Below are 14,638 nucleotides of genomic sequence, written 5' to 3'. Positions count from 1 at the left end.
GACATCACATGCTAGTTGTCTCTCATACAAGCAGTGCCTTTCATCTCCAGTCTTCCACGAAAACATGTCCAGCCAAGGAGAATTATTACTTTACTTGGAAACAGACAAGGAAGGGCATCTGGCTGTAAAAGATCCACCTCAACAAATTCCTTTTGATCCAAACAAGCATGGAAAAGCAAACATTCAAATGATCATAGTGATGATGATGAGGATAGCAAAGGCAATATTATTCCTTCTATAAGATGGTAAGCTATGACTTCAGATATATTTGGTTGATATTTCTATGTAAATGGGAGAGACACCAAAGGGCTGCTTCTCTGACTCGTCTATGTGATTGGTGCATGACTTTAAATAAGTTCTCAAATATAGGGTACACTGCCAACCTGTTCAGATGATAAGTGCTTCATGTTTCTTAAAAACTATGCTATCAAGAAAGACCGGGCATTATAAAGATTAGCAGTTGAAGGCAATATTTGATTTTAGCTGCAATTTATTTATGAAAACTAATAAATACAGTATTTTAGTGGTGTATTTTTAAAAGAATGGTGTTGTTGTCAATAACAACTTTTGGCAGTGTATATTTCGTTTGTCACTATTATTTATGACATTGTTTGTGCGTCTGTACTGGTTTTAGCTTTAAAAAAAATTTACAACAATTTTTCTACTTAGGGTTAGGGTTTAGGGTAGATCTTTTCCCTTAACAGCAGCTCAAGAAATTAAGTTTTTGTAACTAAACACTTTCAAACTTCGGACACTGGGAGACTGTGTCATATAAAACATCTTTTACTTAGTGTTGTTGAGAAAAGTTTATATTTTCAAAATTATTTCGTATTAAAGTAGTCATATTTTGGTAATTTCAACCAATCAATGACGTGTATTCAGCTGAATAAAATTACTGCCATTGTTTGTCAACAAGAACTATCGTTGGTGTATATTTCGTTTGTCACTGTTATTTATGACATTGTTCGTGCATTTGTACTGGTTTTAGGTTTAGGGCTGGAATTTTAGGGTTAGAGTTACAGAAAAAAATTGGAGGGAGAGGGGTAGGGGGGCAAAAAGTCTTTCCGAAAATAGTAGCTGAAAAACAGGAAAATAAAACTAAAAGCAGTAGAAATGCACAAACGATTATGGTGGTGCCAAGAAGTAAACATGCTTCAGATACACTCGTTTATTTATACAAACGTAACAGAGATGAAATATGTCATAAATAACAGTGACAAACGAAACCGCCGGAAGTTGTTGACAAACAGCAGTAATTTTATTCAGCTGAATACATGTCAATGATTGGTTGAAATTACCGAAATATGACAACTTTAACACGAAATTACTTTGAAAATACAAACTTTTCTCCACTAAGAGTAAAAGATGTTTTTTATGACACATTCTACCAGTGTCCGAAGTTTGAAAGTGTTTAGTTACTAAAAAATTAATTTCTCACTCGGCCATTCAAAGGGTAAAAGATCCTTTAGGGTTTTAGGGTTGGGTTTTTAGGGTTAGGGTTACGGAAAAAGTGAAAAATGAAGAAATAGGAGCGGGGGAACCTTAAAATTCCCATTTTTGGCAATTTTCTGGAATCTCCGTATCAGAAAGGCTAGGTTTTTGGCAAAAAATAATAATAATAAAGCAATAATTTTCTTAACAACGCTAAGAGTAAAAGATGTTCTTTCTATATGACACATTCTACCAGAATCAGAAGTTTCAAAGTGTTTAGTTAAAGAAAATTAATTAATCAAATTGCCCATCAAAAGGATCAAAAACCTAAAGGTGAAGTGTATTTGCTATAAGACAGTCCCGGAAGCAAACATTATGCACAGTAAGATGTTAAGCATATCCTGCTAGACTAGAGATTACACTGTGCAAAGGTTGGGGTTGGTGCCAGTCAGGACACAAATAGCCGAGGGTACTTACCCAGTGGCCCTATCAAGATCAGAACAGCAGGAAGCTAGGATTTGGCACTGTCAAAGAGGTTACCTAGTTTGGTGATAGGAATAATTGATACGTATTTACATATTTCAATATATAAATTCAGGGTGAATACTTGATAACTGTAAGCACCTGTATATGCTAGATAGTGGTGTAGGTGATAGGGTATATTTATCAAAAGAAAAACAGGATGCAAAGGATTTAGCGGTACATATGTTTCTGGCTTTATTGGATAATTTATATCAATGCATAATTGATGTAACATGTATGTCAATAGCCTTCTTCAGCCGCGTACAATTACCACACCAAAGACATGTATTACATTATAGCAGGTTTGAGAAAAAGTTTGGGAAAAAGACGAGTTTCGTTGGGAATGCAAATCCTCATAGTCTTATAGAAACAATTTCATAGATTCGCTGTTCGAAAAACTTGTTGGGCTTTCTAATTAAGAGATCTGATGACTGAACGTGGGCAGAGAATGTGAACAGCTTCAATTACAGAATAGTAACATGAACATTCAACAAAAATTAGGCTTTACTGCAACGGATTAGAGTAATATACATAGCTTCAGTTACAGTTGGATAGAAATGAGAACCGGCAGGCTCATTTTGCTGACAGTAATAAATGACTGTATTGTCTAGTAACAGAGTTAGATGAACAAGACTTTACGAGAATACCAATACAAAATTAAACTAAGTTTCAAACTATTATAATTTTATTGTAAGGGAAGGCTACAAATAATTCAAACTGACTGAAAGAAAAATGTGGCGGATGAAAAAAAGCTGCAGCCGGTTCAGTAAAATTATCAAAAGTTACAGACGATATTAACAGAACACTTAGTGAAGAATGGCATAATATTGGGGAAGAGTATAATAAACTGACTTCCTATTTCATTTTTTCTTAAACATTTCAGGCAATCTTAGGTTCTAAGTACGTAAATGTGCGGTATTGATAATGAAACCAAAACAATCTGTAAAAGATTAACCATTTCAGATTGACTCAGGTTCAACAACTTAGAATCGCTATTATTGATTAAAGGAATATTGTTAATGCCGTTAAGAAAAGCCTAAATGTTTATCAAAACTTTCCATTTCCAATCCACACACATCATTAAAAATAACCAAGTATTCAAGATCGTCACGAACTGCTTGAAGAGAGTTTCAAAATTATTTTGATACAATTAAAAAAAAAAATCTAATGTAACAAAAATGTATAAGATGAAATAATTCTAACGATAATTTTAATTTGTAATATATGCACAACAGTTTTAAGAAAAACAATGTTAACAATAAAAACAACTACTTGTTCGCCACTACTAAAGAATATTCAAATATTATAGGAAGAGAAGAGGGTTAATATTTTCATTTTCAACCGAAACTTTCAACTGCTTGCGTAAACTCATGTTTACAATGATAGGGATACGCAGAACTACAGTTTGAAGCCGGAAAAGGGTTCCTTTTTTTAAAAAAATAATTAACTAACTACTATAAAAGGGAATAGTGAGATATTTACTCGCCTAGTGTAGTACGTTGTTGTTAAACAGTGAGTATATTTGTAATTCTTCGCAGCATGTTTATTTCACTACTCAGTTACTTTACGAAGAACAGTAAATGTAATTATAAATAATAATAATATATAATTGCTTATTCTACATTTTCCTTCAATCGCTTAAATACAAAAATATAGTATTAGCTTTACAACGAAAAGCATAAATTAATAAGACTTACATCTGCATGACCACCCTGTTACGAAATTCCGTGGTTTTCCACTCGTTCTGCATGTCTGACATAATGGAGATACCATAGAATATTCCTCTGTCGTGACAACCACTCTGAGCACGTGACACCAACTTCCGCTACGTCACCAACTAGTTTCACACAGTAACAAAACCAATTTATTCCTCATGCTTGCTTGTTTGTAAACATTTTCATTGATCAGTCCGAAACTTATTGACAGTTTTAATATACAATACTATCAAGAAATAAAATAAACAAAAGTGAATGTATGAACGTGTTTTTAATGGCTATCATCACTCTGCTATTTTAACGCACGATTTCAGATACAAACATAAACCAACCAAGTATAAACTCCGAAACTTATCATTAGGGAGGGGAGGGGGCAAAATTAGTAACTTTTGATTACTCGTCATTTTCTCCCTACCTGTTTGAAATCATTATATTGCAAGTGTTCATCATTATTTTGTACTGTTGCATCATCTTTATGAGTAAAAATTGGTCAGCATAATTGTTGAAGATGAAAGAGTCAGGTGGCAGGGCCTTTTTACCAGAAATTTTTCCTCAATTTTCATTATAACTTTCACGATTGCAATTGAGGTTGCTAATAATAAAATATCTAGATAATTTTTAGCGTTTAACAATCAATATTCTTTTCTCTGTTGGATTCCAAGTTAATTTATCCCCACACTAATGTCTAGTTTGATAATTTTCAGTTTCAAAACATGACGTCTAAAATATGGTAAAGTGAGTAATGTCTAATTTCAATAATTTCTTCTCTTTAACTACTTGGTGAAGAAATATAGCACGAAAAGGGCACCCCAGCAGATAGTGAAGAGGCTATAAATGTATCTTATGTTGAGCTTTTTTTTTTATTCAGTCAAGTTTCTTTGATTTCATATCATGTACCATTTTCCCATGAACCTCTTTCATTTGACCTAACTATTTATATATTTATTTGAAAGATCTTTACCTTTTTGACCGACAGATTTAAAAAGTAATTATTTGTAACTAAACACTTTCAAACTTCGTATATTCGTAGAATGTGTCGCATAAAACATATTTTACTCTTGGCGTTGTTGAGAAAATTCTATAGTTTGGAAGTTATTTCTTGTTAAAGTTGTCGTATTTCGGAAATCTCAACCAATCAATGACATGTATTCACTGCCGTTGTTTGTAGTGAGAGTGAGGGTGGATGAATACATACTTTTAGGCGCACGCACGTGGGTGTCCGGGTGCGCATGTGTAGGTATAAACAGGCGCAATTACGCGAATACTATGAACTATTTAACCCCTTACTTTTACTCCCACCTTACTTAGCAGTTATTCGAATAGCTCTTTTTTCTTAATAGCGCTCAATAACACAGTAATTTCTCTTTGTATAACGGTCATTTTTCATAGCATTTTTGCGATGGCCGGATAACTGAAGAGATGGTGACGTGAATTTCCACCTCGGCATCCGAAACTCGGAGTTTTATCTTGGCTACTGAATAATTGTCACATAATACATTTACAGATAAATTCCTCTATTTACATAATATCGAAGTCTCTTTCTTTCTTTTGTTATCTTAACAAGTCTCTTTGCTTGAATACCCAGGATTTTCCAGATTCTCGCTTAGATATGTAATATATAAGCGAGAATCTGGAAAATCCTGGGTATTCAAGCAAAGAGACTTGTTGACAGGGACTTTACAAATGTAATCTGTTGGTAGATCACTAATATGTAATATTATTGTTGTCCTCATACAAATTGTTGTTATCTAAGTGATGAAGTCATACATGCATACATCCATGTACGTGAATTTTTTTTTTTTTCATATTTATAGATTCAGTGTTCACTTCTTAGATCCCACTTTTCGGATAGGCCATTTGTATGTTTTTCTTCTCAGTCAACTCTCAATTAAAAAGGAGGATAAATTAACAGCTGGCTCAAGTTATTGCTAGATAGATGCTAAGGCGCTTAAAATCCAGACTATCCAACCTTAAAACCTAATATCTGGCCGCTCTTACGTATAATGACAATTTGTTCGATTAACAGAATTATTACACCATGAATAAAGGGACGTAATTCAGTCAGAAGCAAGGGACATAACTTCGTTTACGCAAGCAGCTATCATGGCGGCTACTCTTCGTAAAAACTTAGTGGGACATATTGTTAAACGAAGTACAGTCAACCCTCATGCCTACAAAGTGCAATGTTTGAAACTTGGTTTAGATAAATATCTGTTAAAGGTAAAGTTTTTATATTTTTTAATCAGAATTTTATTATTTGCTTATTTTTTGTAATATAGACTACATCGTACTGTATAAGCTCCGTATTATTCTAAGTAAATTCTGGTGATTGATGTAAAATTTGAAAGAATTATTATTTTTTATGGGCAGAAGAGTCGGTGTTAGACTGTTATGTATTCTATTCATAAATTCAACAATATAGGATAGAAAGTAGAAAAGAAGAAACTGAAACTAATATAAAAGTAAAAAATACACGTGCAAGATGTTTTGTTTTGTCGCCTTAGACAACAATACTATCCTTTTTACTACAGCTATTATTTGATATAGATATAGATATGTTCGATGTCTTGAATATTGAAGCATTACTGGTTATTTCTTTGTAAAATTTAATCCTTATCATTCATGCCAGTATTTTATATAATTTTTCGGTTTCAATTTGTATTTGGTATATTGGTAACATAGTCTTTCGAGATCACGGTCGTGATGTAAAAGATTGCCCAACTTTATGAAGAGAATGGTTGTCTATTTTCAGAGTACAGATTTTCGGTACAAGCTTTCAACCAGTTTCGTTGGAACGATGTTATTTAACTCATTCAGATAAAACTTCCTCTCTTGAATTTGATAGTAATGTCCTTGGGGAAAGTTATAAAATACCATAACTTCCGGTTCCCTTAATGCCTGTTATTTTCATAATCTTGAGTATAATGAAGGTTAAGCAGACAGGCAGAATTATGAGAACGTCGGACAAAATGCCATGTAATATTTGTTCCGGCTCGTCATGCTTTACGTTCAAATCCAGACGAGGTCATCTCGTCCATTCTTTTTGGTGAATGAAATAATACCAATCGAGTACCGATATAATTGGTTTGGTATGGCAGAATTCTGGTTTAAACACCTCATATAACTCCTCATAACTTTTTATGTTTTTTTAAATTTTCAAAAAATTTTCGCGAATTTGTGTTCTTCACACAAGAGTTCATTCGATTATGCGAGAGAGAAAAAATTTTTCTGATTTCCCAACTCACCCCATAAATCCCCAAATTTCCACTCTTAAAATACGGACTGTCAGAGCTTTTTGCTTAAATGTGGCAATGGAGCAATTAAAGACTGTCTTTGAGAAAGATCCAAGTAAAACTACTTGAAAACTGATAACAACTTGAAGTTAGCCAGAAAACTGCCTGCAACCATTTGCATGCGATCAGAAAATCCAAAAAAGCTCAACTAATGGGTACCACGCGATTTGAATGAAAATCAGAAAATATGCAGATATGAAATTTGCTTGTCGCTTCTTCTCTATAACTAGCCCGATCCATTTCTTGAGTGTATTGTAACTTGCAATGAAAAGTGGATTCTGTACAATGATAAAAAATATTCTTCTCAGTAGTTGGACCAAAATGAAGCACTGAAAACCTTCCCTAAACCCAAGCTCTTCAAAAAGAAGGTTATGGTGACTGTTTGGTGGTGTACTGTTGGACTCATCCACTATAACTTCTTAAAAACTGGAAAAACCATTACTGCAGAAACATATTGCCATGAAATTGCCAAAATGAATGGAAAATTGCTACTCCTCCATCCCAAACTGGTCAACAGAAGAGGGCCAGTTATTCTTCATAACAATGCTCAACCACACGTTTCACTAATGACACACCAGAAGTTGAGGGAACTTGGCTACAAAGTTCTTCCCCACCCAGCTTATTCCCTAGATCTTTCTCCTAGCAACTACCTTTTTTCCAACCACCTTGGTTGTTTCCTGTGAGAGAAGGAGTTAAAAAATCAAACCAATGCTGAAAGTACGTTCAAAGAGTTCTTCAGCTCCAGAACTCCAAATTTTTATGTTACCAGAATAAACAAACTTGGCAAAAATGTGTTGATTGTAATGGTACTTACTTTGATGGATAAAATTTCCGCATTGTTGAAAAATATTGTGATGAATTTCATGTTTCAAAACATGGGTAAAAATCTTGTAGGTTATCTAACTAGAAACTTATTTAAGCAATTACTTGAGGAGATGCATTCTACACCTAGGATGTAAGATGATGGGTGTGTAACATTTCAACTATGAACTATTGGTGTGAGAATGCATCAAAACAATTGTAGTGATTTTAAATAATCTTGTTAATTCCATTTTCTTTAATTTGTCTACGTACAAATGTATGTATGTATATGTGCATATATGTAGGTGTATATGTGTCTATGTGTGTGTATATATATATACGTATGTGTATATATATGATTGTGTTTGTTTGTATATATATGATGTAATACTTGCTCTCTAAATATGTTTATTAATATTTTTCAGTACTTCAACAAGCGTTCTTCCTACTGGGCACTTGATCCTCAGAAAATATGTGATATTGGCGATATAGTTGTAATTGACAGACTGAAAGAACGACCCACTGTTCAGATTACTCATCAAATCCAAAGCATGATGTTCAAAAATGGTGCTGTAGTGGATCCTATCACTGGAAAACTATGTGCTGGGACTAAGTTTGTTGACATGGAAATCAGGGAAAAACTACTTAATAAACCTTCCTGACACACCATACTTAATTATCTTAAAATATAACATCTATTGAACATTGGTTTAGACTTTGAAATATGACTGTTTTTTTATAGGAATTTATTGAATAAATTTTGTTTTCTTTTTCATTGTTTTTTGGGTTTTTTTTTATAGAATTTTGATGAAACCTAGAATATTTACTATTCATTGTTTCTTTTACTTGTTTCAGTCATTGGAAAGTTGCCATGCTGGTGCACCACCTTGAGAGATTTAGTTGGACAAATCGATTGCAGTACTTATTCTGTTGCTTTCTTTTGCCAAACTGTCAAGTTATGAGGACATAAATAAACCAACACCAGTTGTCAAGTGGTGGTGGGGCACAAACACAAATACACACACATGCACACTTATATATATCATCATCATCATTTAACAACCGCCTTCTATGCTAGCATGGGTTGGATGGTTTGACATGGAGCTGACTTGCAGGGAGCTGCCCAGACTCCAACTGTGTGTTGTGACATTGTTTCTATGGCTGGATACCCTACATACATACATATGACAGGCTTCTTTCAGTTTCCATCAAATCCACTCATAAATCTTTGGTTGGCCCTGGGCTTATAGTAGGAGACACTTGTCTCTCCTATAGTAGGAGACACATGCAGTGGGATTGAACCCAGAACCATGTGGTTGGGTAGCAAACTTCTTACCATAGCCATGTCTGCACCTAAAATTTTGTATTGTCTTCTTTGTTTGTTGGTAGGGTTTATAGCTTTTGAATTAAGCTAGTAATTCTAAATATCCTATGTTGTTACTGTTAGTCAGGTCTAATACTAATATTTGATCTTTGTTACCCTAGTCGATGTTGTTTAGTTTCAGGTCAGCTTTGATGGAGCCGATTGAAGTGTATGAGGGCTTAACTATTCAATACATCCTTATTTTCATAAAAAAAGGCTGTTGAATATGATTTGAGAGAGAGATTTGGCTGATATTTCTTTTATTTGCTCATTAGCTTGGAAGAAATTCTATGAACTACCAGCGTGCCAACAATGTTTATATATGTAGTGTGTTAGGTTTGTGACAAGTAAATGCTAAAGTATTTAAATTATTTCATTCAAAATGAACATTCCCTAAATTTGATAGATTTACTCTTCAAAACTCTCAGCAAGAAGTTGCATTGACTTGTTTGATGTTAAAGAATTTAACAGAAAATGCTGTCTTGATGTAACCACTTGTAGCATAAAAGTGCCTATAAATAACACAAATATGAGAAGATACATGATCAGTTTTCAGATTTATGTCACTAGCTGATTTCTGGATATATATGCAGAGACATACTGGAAAAACACCTCGATAAGAACACATAAACGAAGTATTGCATTATGTTGACATGTTATTAAAATGATCTTGGGCTAAGTTTCTCAACCAGCACTTCATCAAAGGTTGCTAGGTCTTCCACAAGAAATTGCTATAGCTAAGCTAATTATATGCATTGCATTTTTAATAATTTTTGTTTTTAATTGTATATTTGCATAGCGTATTTGAAATACTGGCATCTGTAACTAGCAAGGAAACCCTACAAGAGATCTAATCAAGGTCTTGGGGAAGATTATTGAAACATTAACTGTTGGACAGTTTTAGGTTTCAATCTTAAGTAGTTTTAAATTTAGCCCCTGCTAAGATTAATTTGTCTTTTATCATTTTGGGATTGGTAAAATAAGTATCAGTAATAACATTATTTTTCCTTGTGTAAAAGCTTTAAAGGGTTTAAAGACTGAAATCAATGCATTTATATTTCTCATTAATTTTTGTGCAAGATAGGTTACTGGTTTAATTACAATGACTACACTCAGTGATTTATAGTGTATAGCATGAAGAAAGAAGGTAACTTTACTGATGAAGCCTCCATTGGTTTGTCAATTTGCAAGGATAACTGCAAAATCTTATTCAAATTACAACATGCCATCTTTAAAATAGATGGACACATTAGATAATGCAGTCCTGGTTACATTCTATTTTTAAAAAAGGGATGATTGTGGATTGGATGCATTTGATCGTAAGTCTGCTTGATCAGTACTAACCTGGTGCTACCCTAATATGACAATGTTTATGTCAACTGTCATATACAGGTTTGACTTATGTGTTTTCTGAATCAGACATTAAAATAATTTCAGTTAACTGGATAACATATTTATATATTTGAAATTTAAATTTTCAAGTTGATTCACTTTTAGTTTTCTCCCTTGAAATGATACTCATTCCAGTGTGTGTATGTATATTGCTGGCTAGCCTAAAATAATATGAGCCAATATCAACAGTAAATAGAGAAGAATAAAATTTTGACTATAAATACCATTTAATTCATTTTTACATTTGTTTTCTATGTTTGCATGGGTTAGATGCATGTTATCAAGGATCATTTTTACAGCTGGATGCCTTTCCTGCCACTAATATTTTAAAGAAAGTGCAGAGGATTTGGTGATAGAAGAACTGATAACAACAAGCAAGGAAGACATAAATACCCACATGCATTTATTTATATAGATACACACACACACACGATGGTTTTCTCTCGGTTTTTGTCTACAGAAATCAACTCTCAAGACTGATCAGCCTAGGGCCATGATAGATGATAGCCAAAGTGTTGTGCAATAGCACTGAATCCAAAACCACAATTGAGAAGTAAACTTCTTAATCATGCAGTGATATTATTTCTCTAAAAAATATTCCAATTAAAAGCCATTTGCTGTCAGTCGCCAATTAATAAAAATAAGGTTTTTGTTTCTTGTCGACAAAAGAGCTTTAATGATAACTCATCATTTTGTAATAATCTTTTCTGTTCTTAGCATAAGAATATTAATAGAAATGAAAGATGGTTTTTATTTACTGTGATAAAAAAAAAAAAAACCCATCCAATTATTGCAAAAAGAAATGCATTCATCTATTGTTAATATAAACTATCTTGGGCATTACAAGTATTAAAAGAGTAAGAAAAATCAAGAACTATAGCTTCAGGCAATTGACTCTTCTCTAATTAATCAGAGATATTGCATGTTGGCTTCAAAGCAATTTGTTTAACATTTTCATAGTTTACTGAATAGGATTGCTTCATGAAGGAAGATTCAATTGATCTTAGTTCAGCAGTAAATAAATAAGTATAGTGGAACTTCACTTTATGAATTTAATTCATTCCTAAAAGTGGTTCTCATTCAAGTCAGTAACAACAGTTGGCAAAAAGTTGGGAAAACCAGAGAATCAGTTGATGTCCAGCTTTCATTCAGTACACATCGTTACTCAAATTCACCATGCTTTCTTTCAAATTTCTTATTAAATGGAAATTATTTTTCCCATAAGAAATTTGAAAGAAAGCATGGTGAATTTGAGTAACGATGTGTACTGAATGAAAGCTGGACATCAACTGATTCTCTGGTTTTCCCAACTTTTTGCCAACTGTTGTTACTGACTTGCTTGTTTGTTATTTGTGACAGTTTGTCATCTGAGATGGTTTATGTTTGAAAAATTGTTCATTATCCAATTTGTTCATGATGATAGGTGTTCGTAAACTGAGGGAGGAGTTAATCATTTTTGACCACAGTTTGATTGAGGAAGATTGTCTGTTGATATTGCTATTATTACTGTTAATATTTGTTGAAGCAACTTGCGCGTAATTGTTTTTTGCTTTTGTATTTTGCTGTTTTTCTCTCCGTTGTTGGGGTGAAAAAATTAGCTTTGCATCATGAAAGCTATGCAAAGACTGCTGCAGTGGAAGCAAAGCAGATAAAAGTTAACATGGAAGAAATCATAAGAAGTGAACAACTTGTACAAAGAGAGGGAAACACTATCAAGCTGGTCTCTCCAGAAGAAACAGTGAACGACAAGAGTAATAGGACAGTGTGTACCACACACATGCGGTTGCCACCAACAAAATAGAAATATCGATAAACAATATTGAAGAATGTCTGGGAGCCATTATGAAGAAAGCAACATTTGTGAGCAGTGGAAAGAAGTATGGTATGGTGGAAGTGAGGTTTATCACCAAAGCAGAGGCAGCCTCACATTCCACCACTATTCTGCAGTTGGACAAGGTAGTGCTGCTGCCCACATATTGGGGCAGGCGTAGTATTCAAATCTGAATAAGGAGAGTGGCACCTGAAATAAAAACAGAGTGATTGGTGGCAGCTATTCTGGCTGCGACTGAAGACAATCCAGAGTTGGGACTGGTAGGAAGAACAAACATGTTAAACTGGTGGTGATGCAGTGTTGAGATGTGACTTTTGGCCACTTTTGAAGATATTGAGAGGATCCCATACCAGATAGAGATTGCAGAGGAAAGTTTGCTTAAAGTTATTGAAGAGGGTCGTCGACCCAATTGTTACATATGTGGAGTAAGGAGTCATATGAAGACACAGTGCCCCAAGAACGAACATACACAGAGTGGGAAAGTAGTGGAAAAAGACCAAGAAATAGGGATGGAAGTAAAAATTGAAACAAAGACAGACAGTGAGGACAAAAGCGATGCAAAGTGCATCAGAGATGCAAAAGAGAAAGAAAAGACTAATGAAGATAGAACGAAAGTGGCAAAGGAGGGGAGTGACAGGTTTGTCAGCCCCAAAAGGGGAAAGAAGGCAAAGGCAAGGGAACACCTGCAGGGACAAGCAACAGGAACCGAGAGGACACCCCCAAAAAGAAGGGAACAGTCTAAACTTAAACATACGCAAGCAGTAGAGAGAAAAAGAATGTAGTCATAAGAGATTCTTGATAATCTACAGAAAGAACGTGGAGGTGGAAAGGACTGGTGAGGGTGAAGCTTCCCAGAGAGAAATTTAACGGAAATGATAGAGGGATTCTAGAGAAGGAAGAAAGATATGAAGGATTTATGGACATATACAGTGGATTGGTGAGTATGATAGTTGGGTTGTGGAATATGAGGAATTAAGAAGAATGGAGATGTAATCATGAACAGATAGAAAAAAAAAAAACGATGATGAAACTATGAACATTTTGTTTTCAAAAGAAAAAAGAGAAAAACTGTCCAAAGTCATGTTCAAATCTAACCACTTGACTTCAGGGTTCGAGTGGGCATTGTGCCTCATTTTATCATTATTCATAATTTCATTCGTTTTTTTATTTCTTCTTCTTTGCCTGATTTCCTATTTGTATTTTTATTTCCCTGATTTTATGTTTTGTATTGTTTTTTGTGCTGTATAAACCTCTATATTTAGCCCCTTGTGGGTAATAAAAAAACGAGGCATTCAGAAACAGCAGTTCCATTGTATCCAGCTAAACCCTTGATTGAGAGGATTCCATTCAAAAACCAGTCATATCCAGCCAAAATATTCAACCTGTTCTATGTTCAAACTGGTCAGACCTGACCTCTCAGACCAACCCTACATAATCATTCTAAAAATTTACTTGTTCCTTGTACAAACTCTCAAAGTTACAAAATAATGCATGATCAATTCAAGATAATGTGAATAAATAGGCATTACATTTGACAGAATATTCTGCAGGCTAACGAGTCATGTTGGTGTACAGTAAGAAAGAAAATCTGATGTTGAAGAAACACACTTTGCTTTTATGAATAAATCTTTGTGTTTGTAACTATTACTTGCCTCCACAAATTCTTTAGAAACAGGTTTCCAGACCAAGTTGCTTTACTAGTTACCTTTTGCTTTGTTTTAGATAAAATAAAGTACCAGTCGGTCTAGCTGTGGGGTTGATGTTATCAACTTATCATCTTCCATCAAAATTGTTGGCCATGTGTATTTTGCAGGTTTTTAATCTGTAAATATACATCCCAATTAGCCCCTAGGTATGTAGTTTTATTTGAGCTGTTTAACTTCAACAGTTATTCTGTGATATATATATATACCTCTTCAGCTTTGCTGTTGATGACTTTAACAATATATTGCTGATGTTATAAGAATTCTCTGAAAGCAATGTGATATTTTTTAAGAAAGATTTTTGAAAAAAATTACACGAAGAGTGAATAAGTATGACAATTATTATCTGATACAATTAGAATCTTGCTCAAGGCACAAGTACTCTCTATATTAGAATAATGCTTACACTTCTAACATGTAGTAAAGATCCTTACACACGCATGCATGTGCACACACATACATTTCAATGTCATCTTCTAAGCCTACATTTAGCAACATCTTACAATTGCAGATCCTTCCAATTACTTCAAAATGCTAACATATGAAAGTTTATAATAAATATCTGGTGCATCAACCTCACAAAGCTA

General features: G+C 33.9%; 2 protein-coding genes across 4 annotated transcripts in view; one reads left to right on the top strand and one right to left on the bottom strand.

The window, feature by feature from the left end:
• Positions 1–3,801, bottom strand: part of LOC115209611 (mediator of RNA polymerase II transcription subunit 15) — a 77,305-nt gene extending 73,504 nt beyond the window's left edge. For all 3 annotated transcript variants that reach the window (XM_029778052.2, XM_029778053.2, XM_036501236.1), the window contains exon 1: positions 3,651–3,801. In XM_029778052.2, coding sequence (XP_029633912.1) covers positions 3,651–3,712 — 62 coding nt within the window. In that variant the 5' untranslated portion in view covers positions 3,713–3,801. The remainder of the gene's footprint in view (positions 1–3,650) is intronic.
• A 1,928-nt stretch (positions 3,802–5,729) lies between these two features.
• LOC115209886 (28S ribosomal protein S17, mitochondrial) lies at positions 5,730–8,537 on the top strand. The gene is made up of 2 exons (XM_029778469.2): positions 5,730–5,888; positions 8,188–8,537. Exons 1-2 carry the CDS (start codon positions 5,772–5,774, stop codon positions 8,422–8,424), a joined length of 354 nt encoding a protein of 117 aa, XP_029634329.1. The 5' UTR covers positions 5,730–5,771; the 3' UTR covers positions 8,425–8,537.
• Positions 8,538–14,638: the final 6,101 nt, after the last annotated feature.

Source organism: Octopus sinensis, linkage group LG3, assembly GCF_006345805.1.
Source record: "Octopus sinensis linkage group LG3, ASM634580v1, whole genome shotgun sequence".
In the NCBI taxonomy this organism is placed as follows: domain Eukaryota; kingdom Metazoa; phylum Mollusca; class Cephalopoda; order Octopoda; family Octopodidae; genus Octopus; species Octopus sinensis.
Note: the sequence above shows the minus strand (reverse complement) of the source record. Positions and strands in the feature narration are given on the sequence as shown.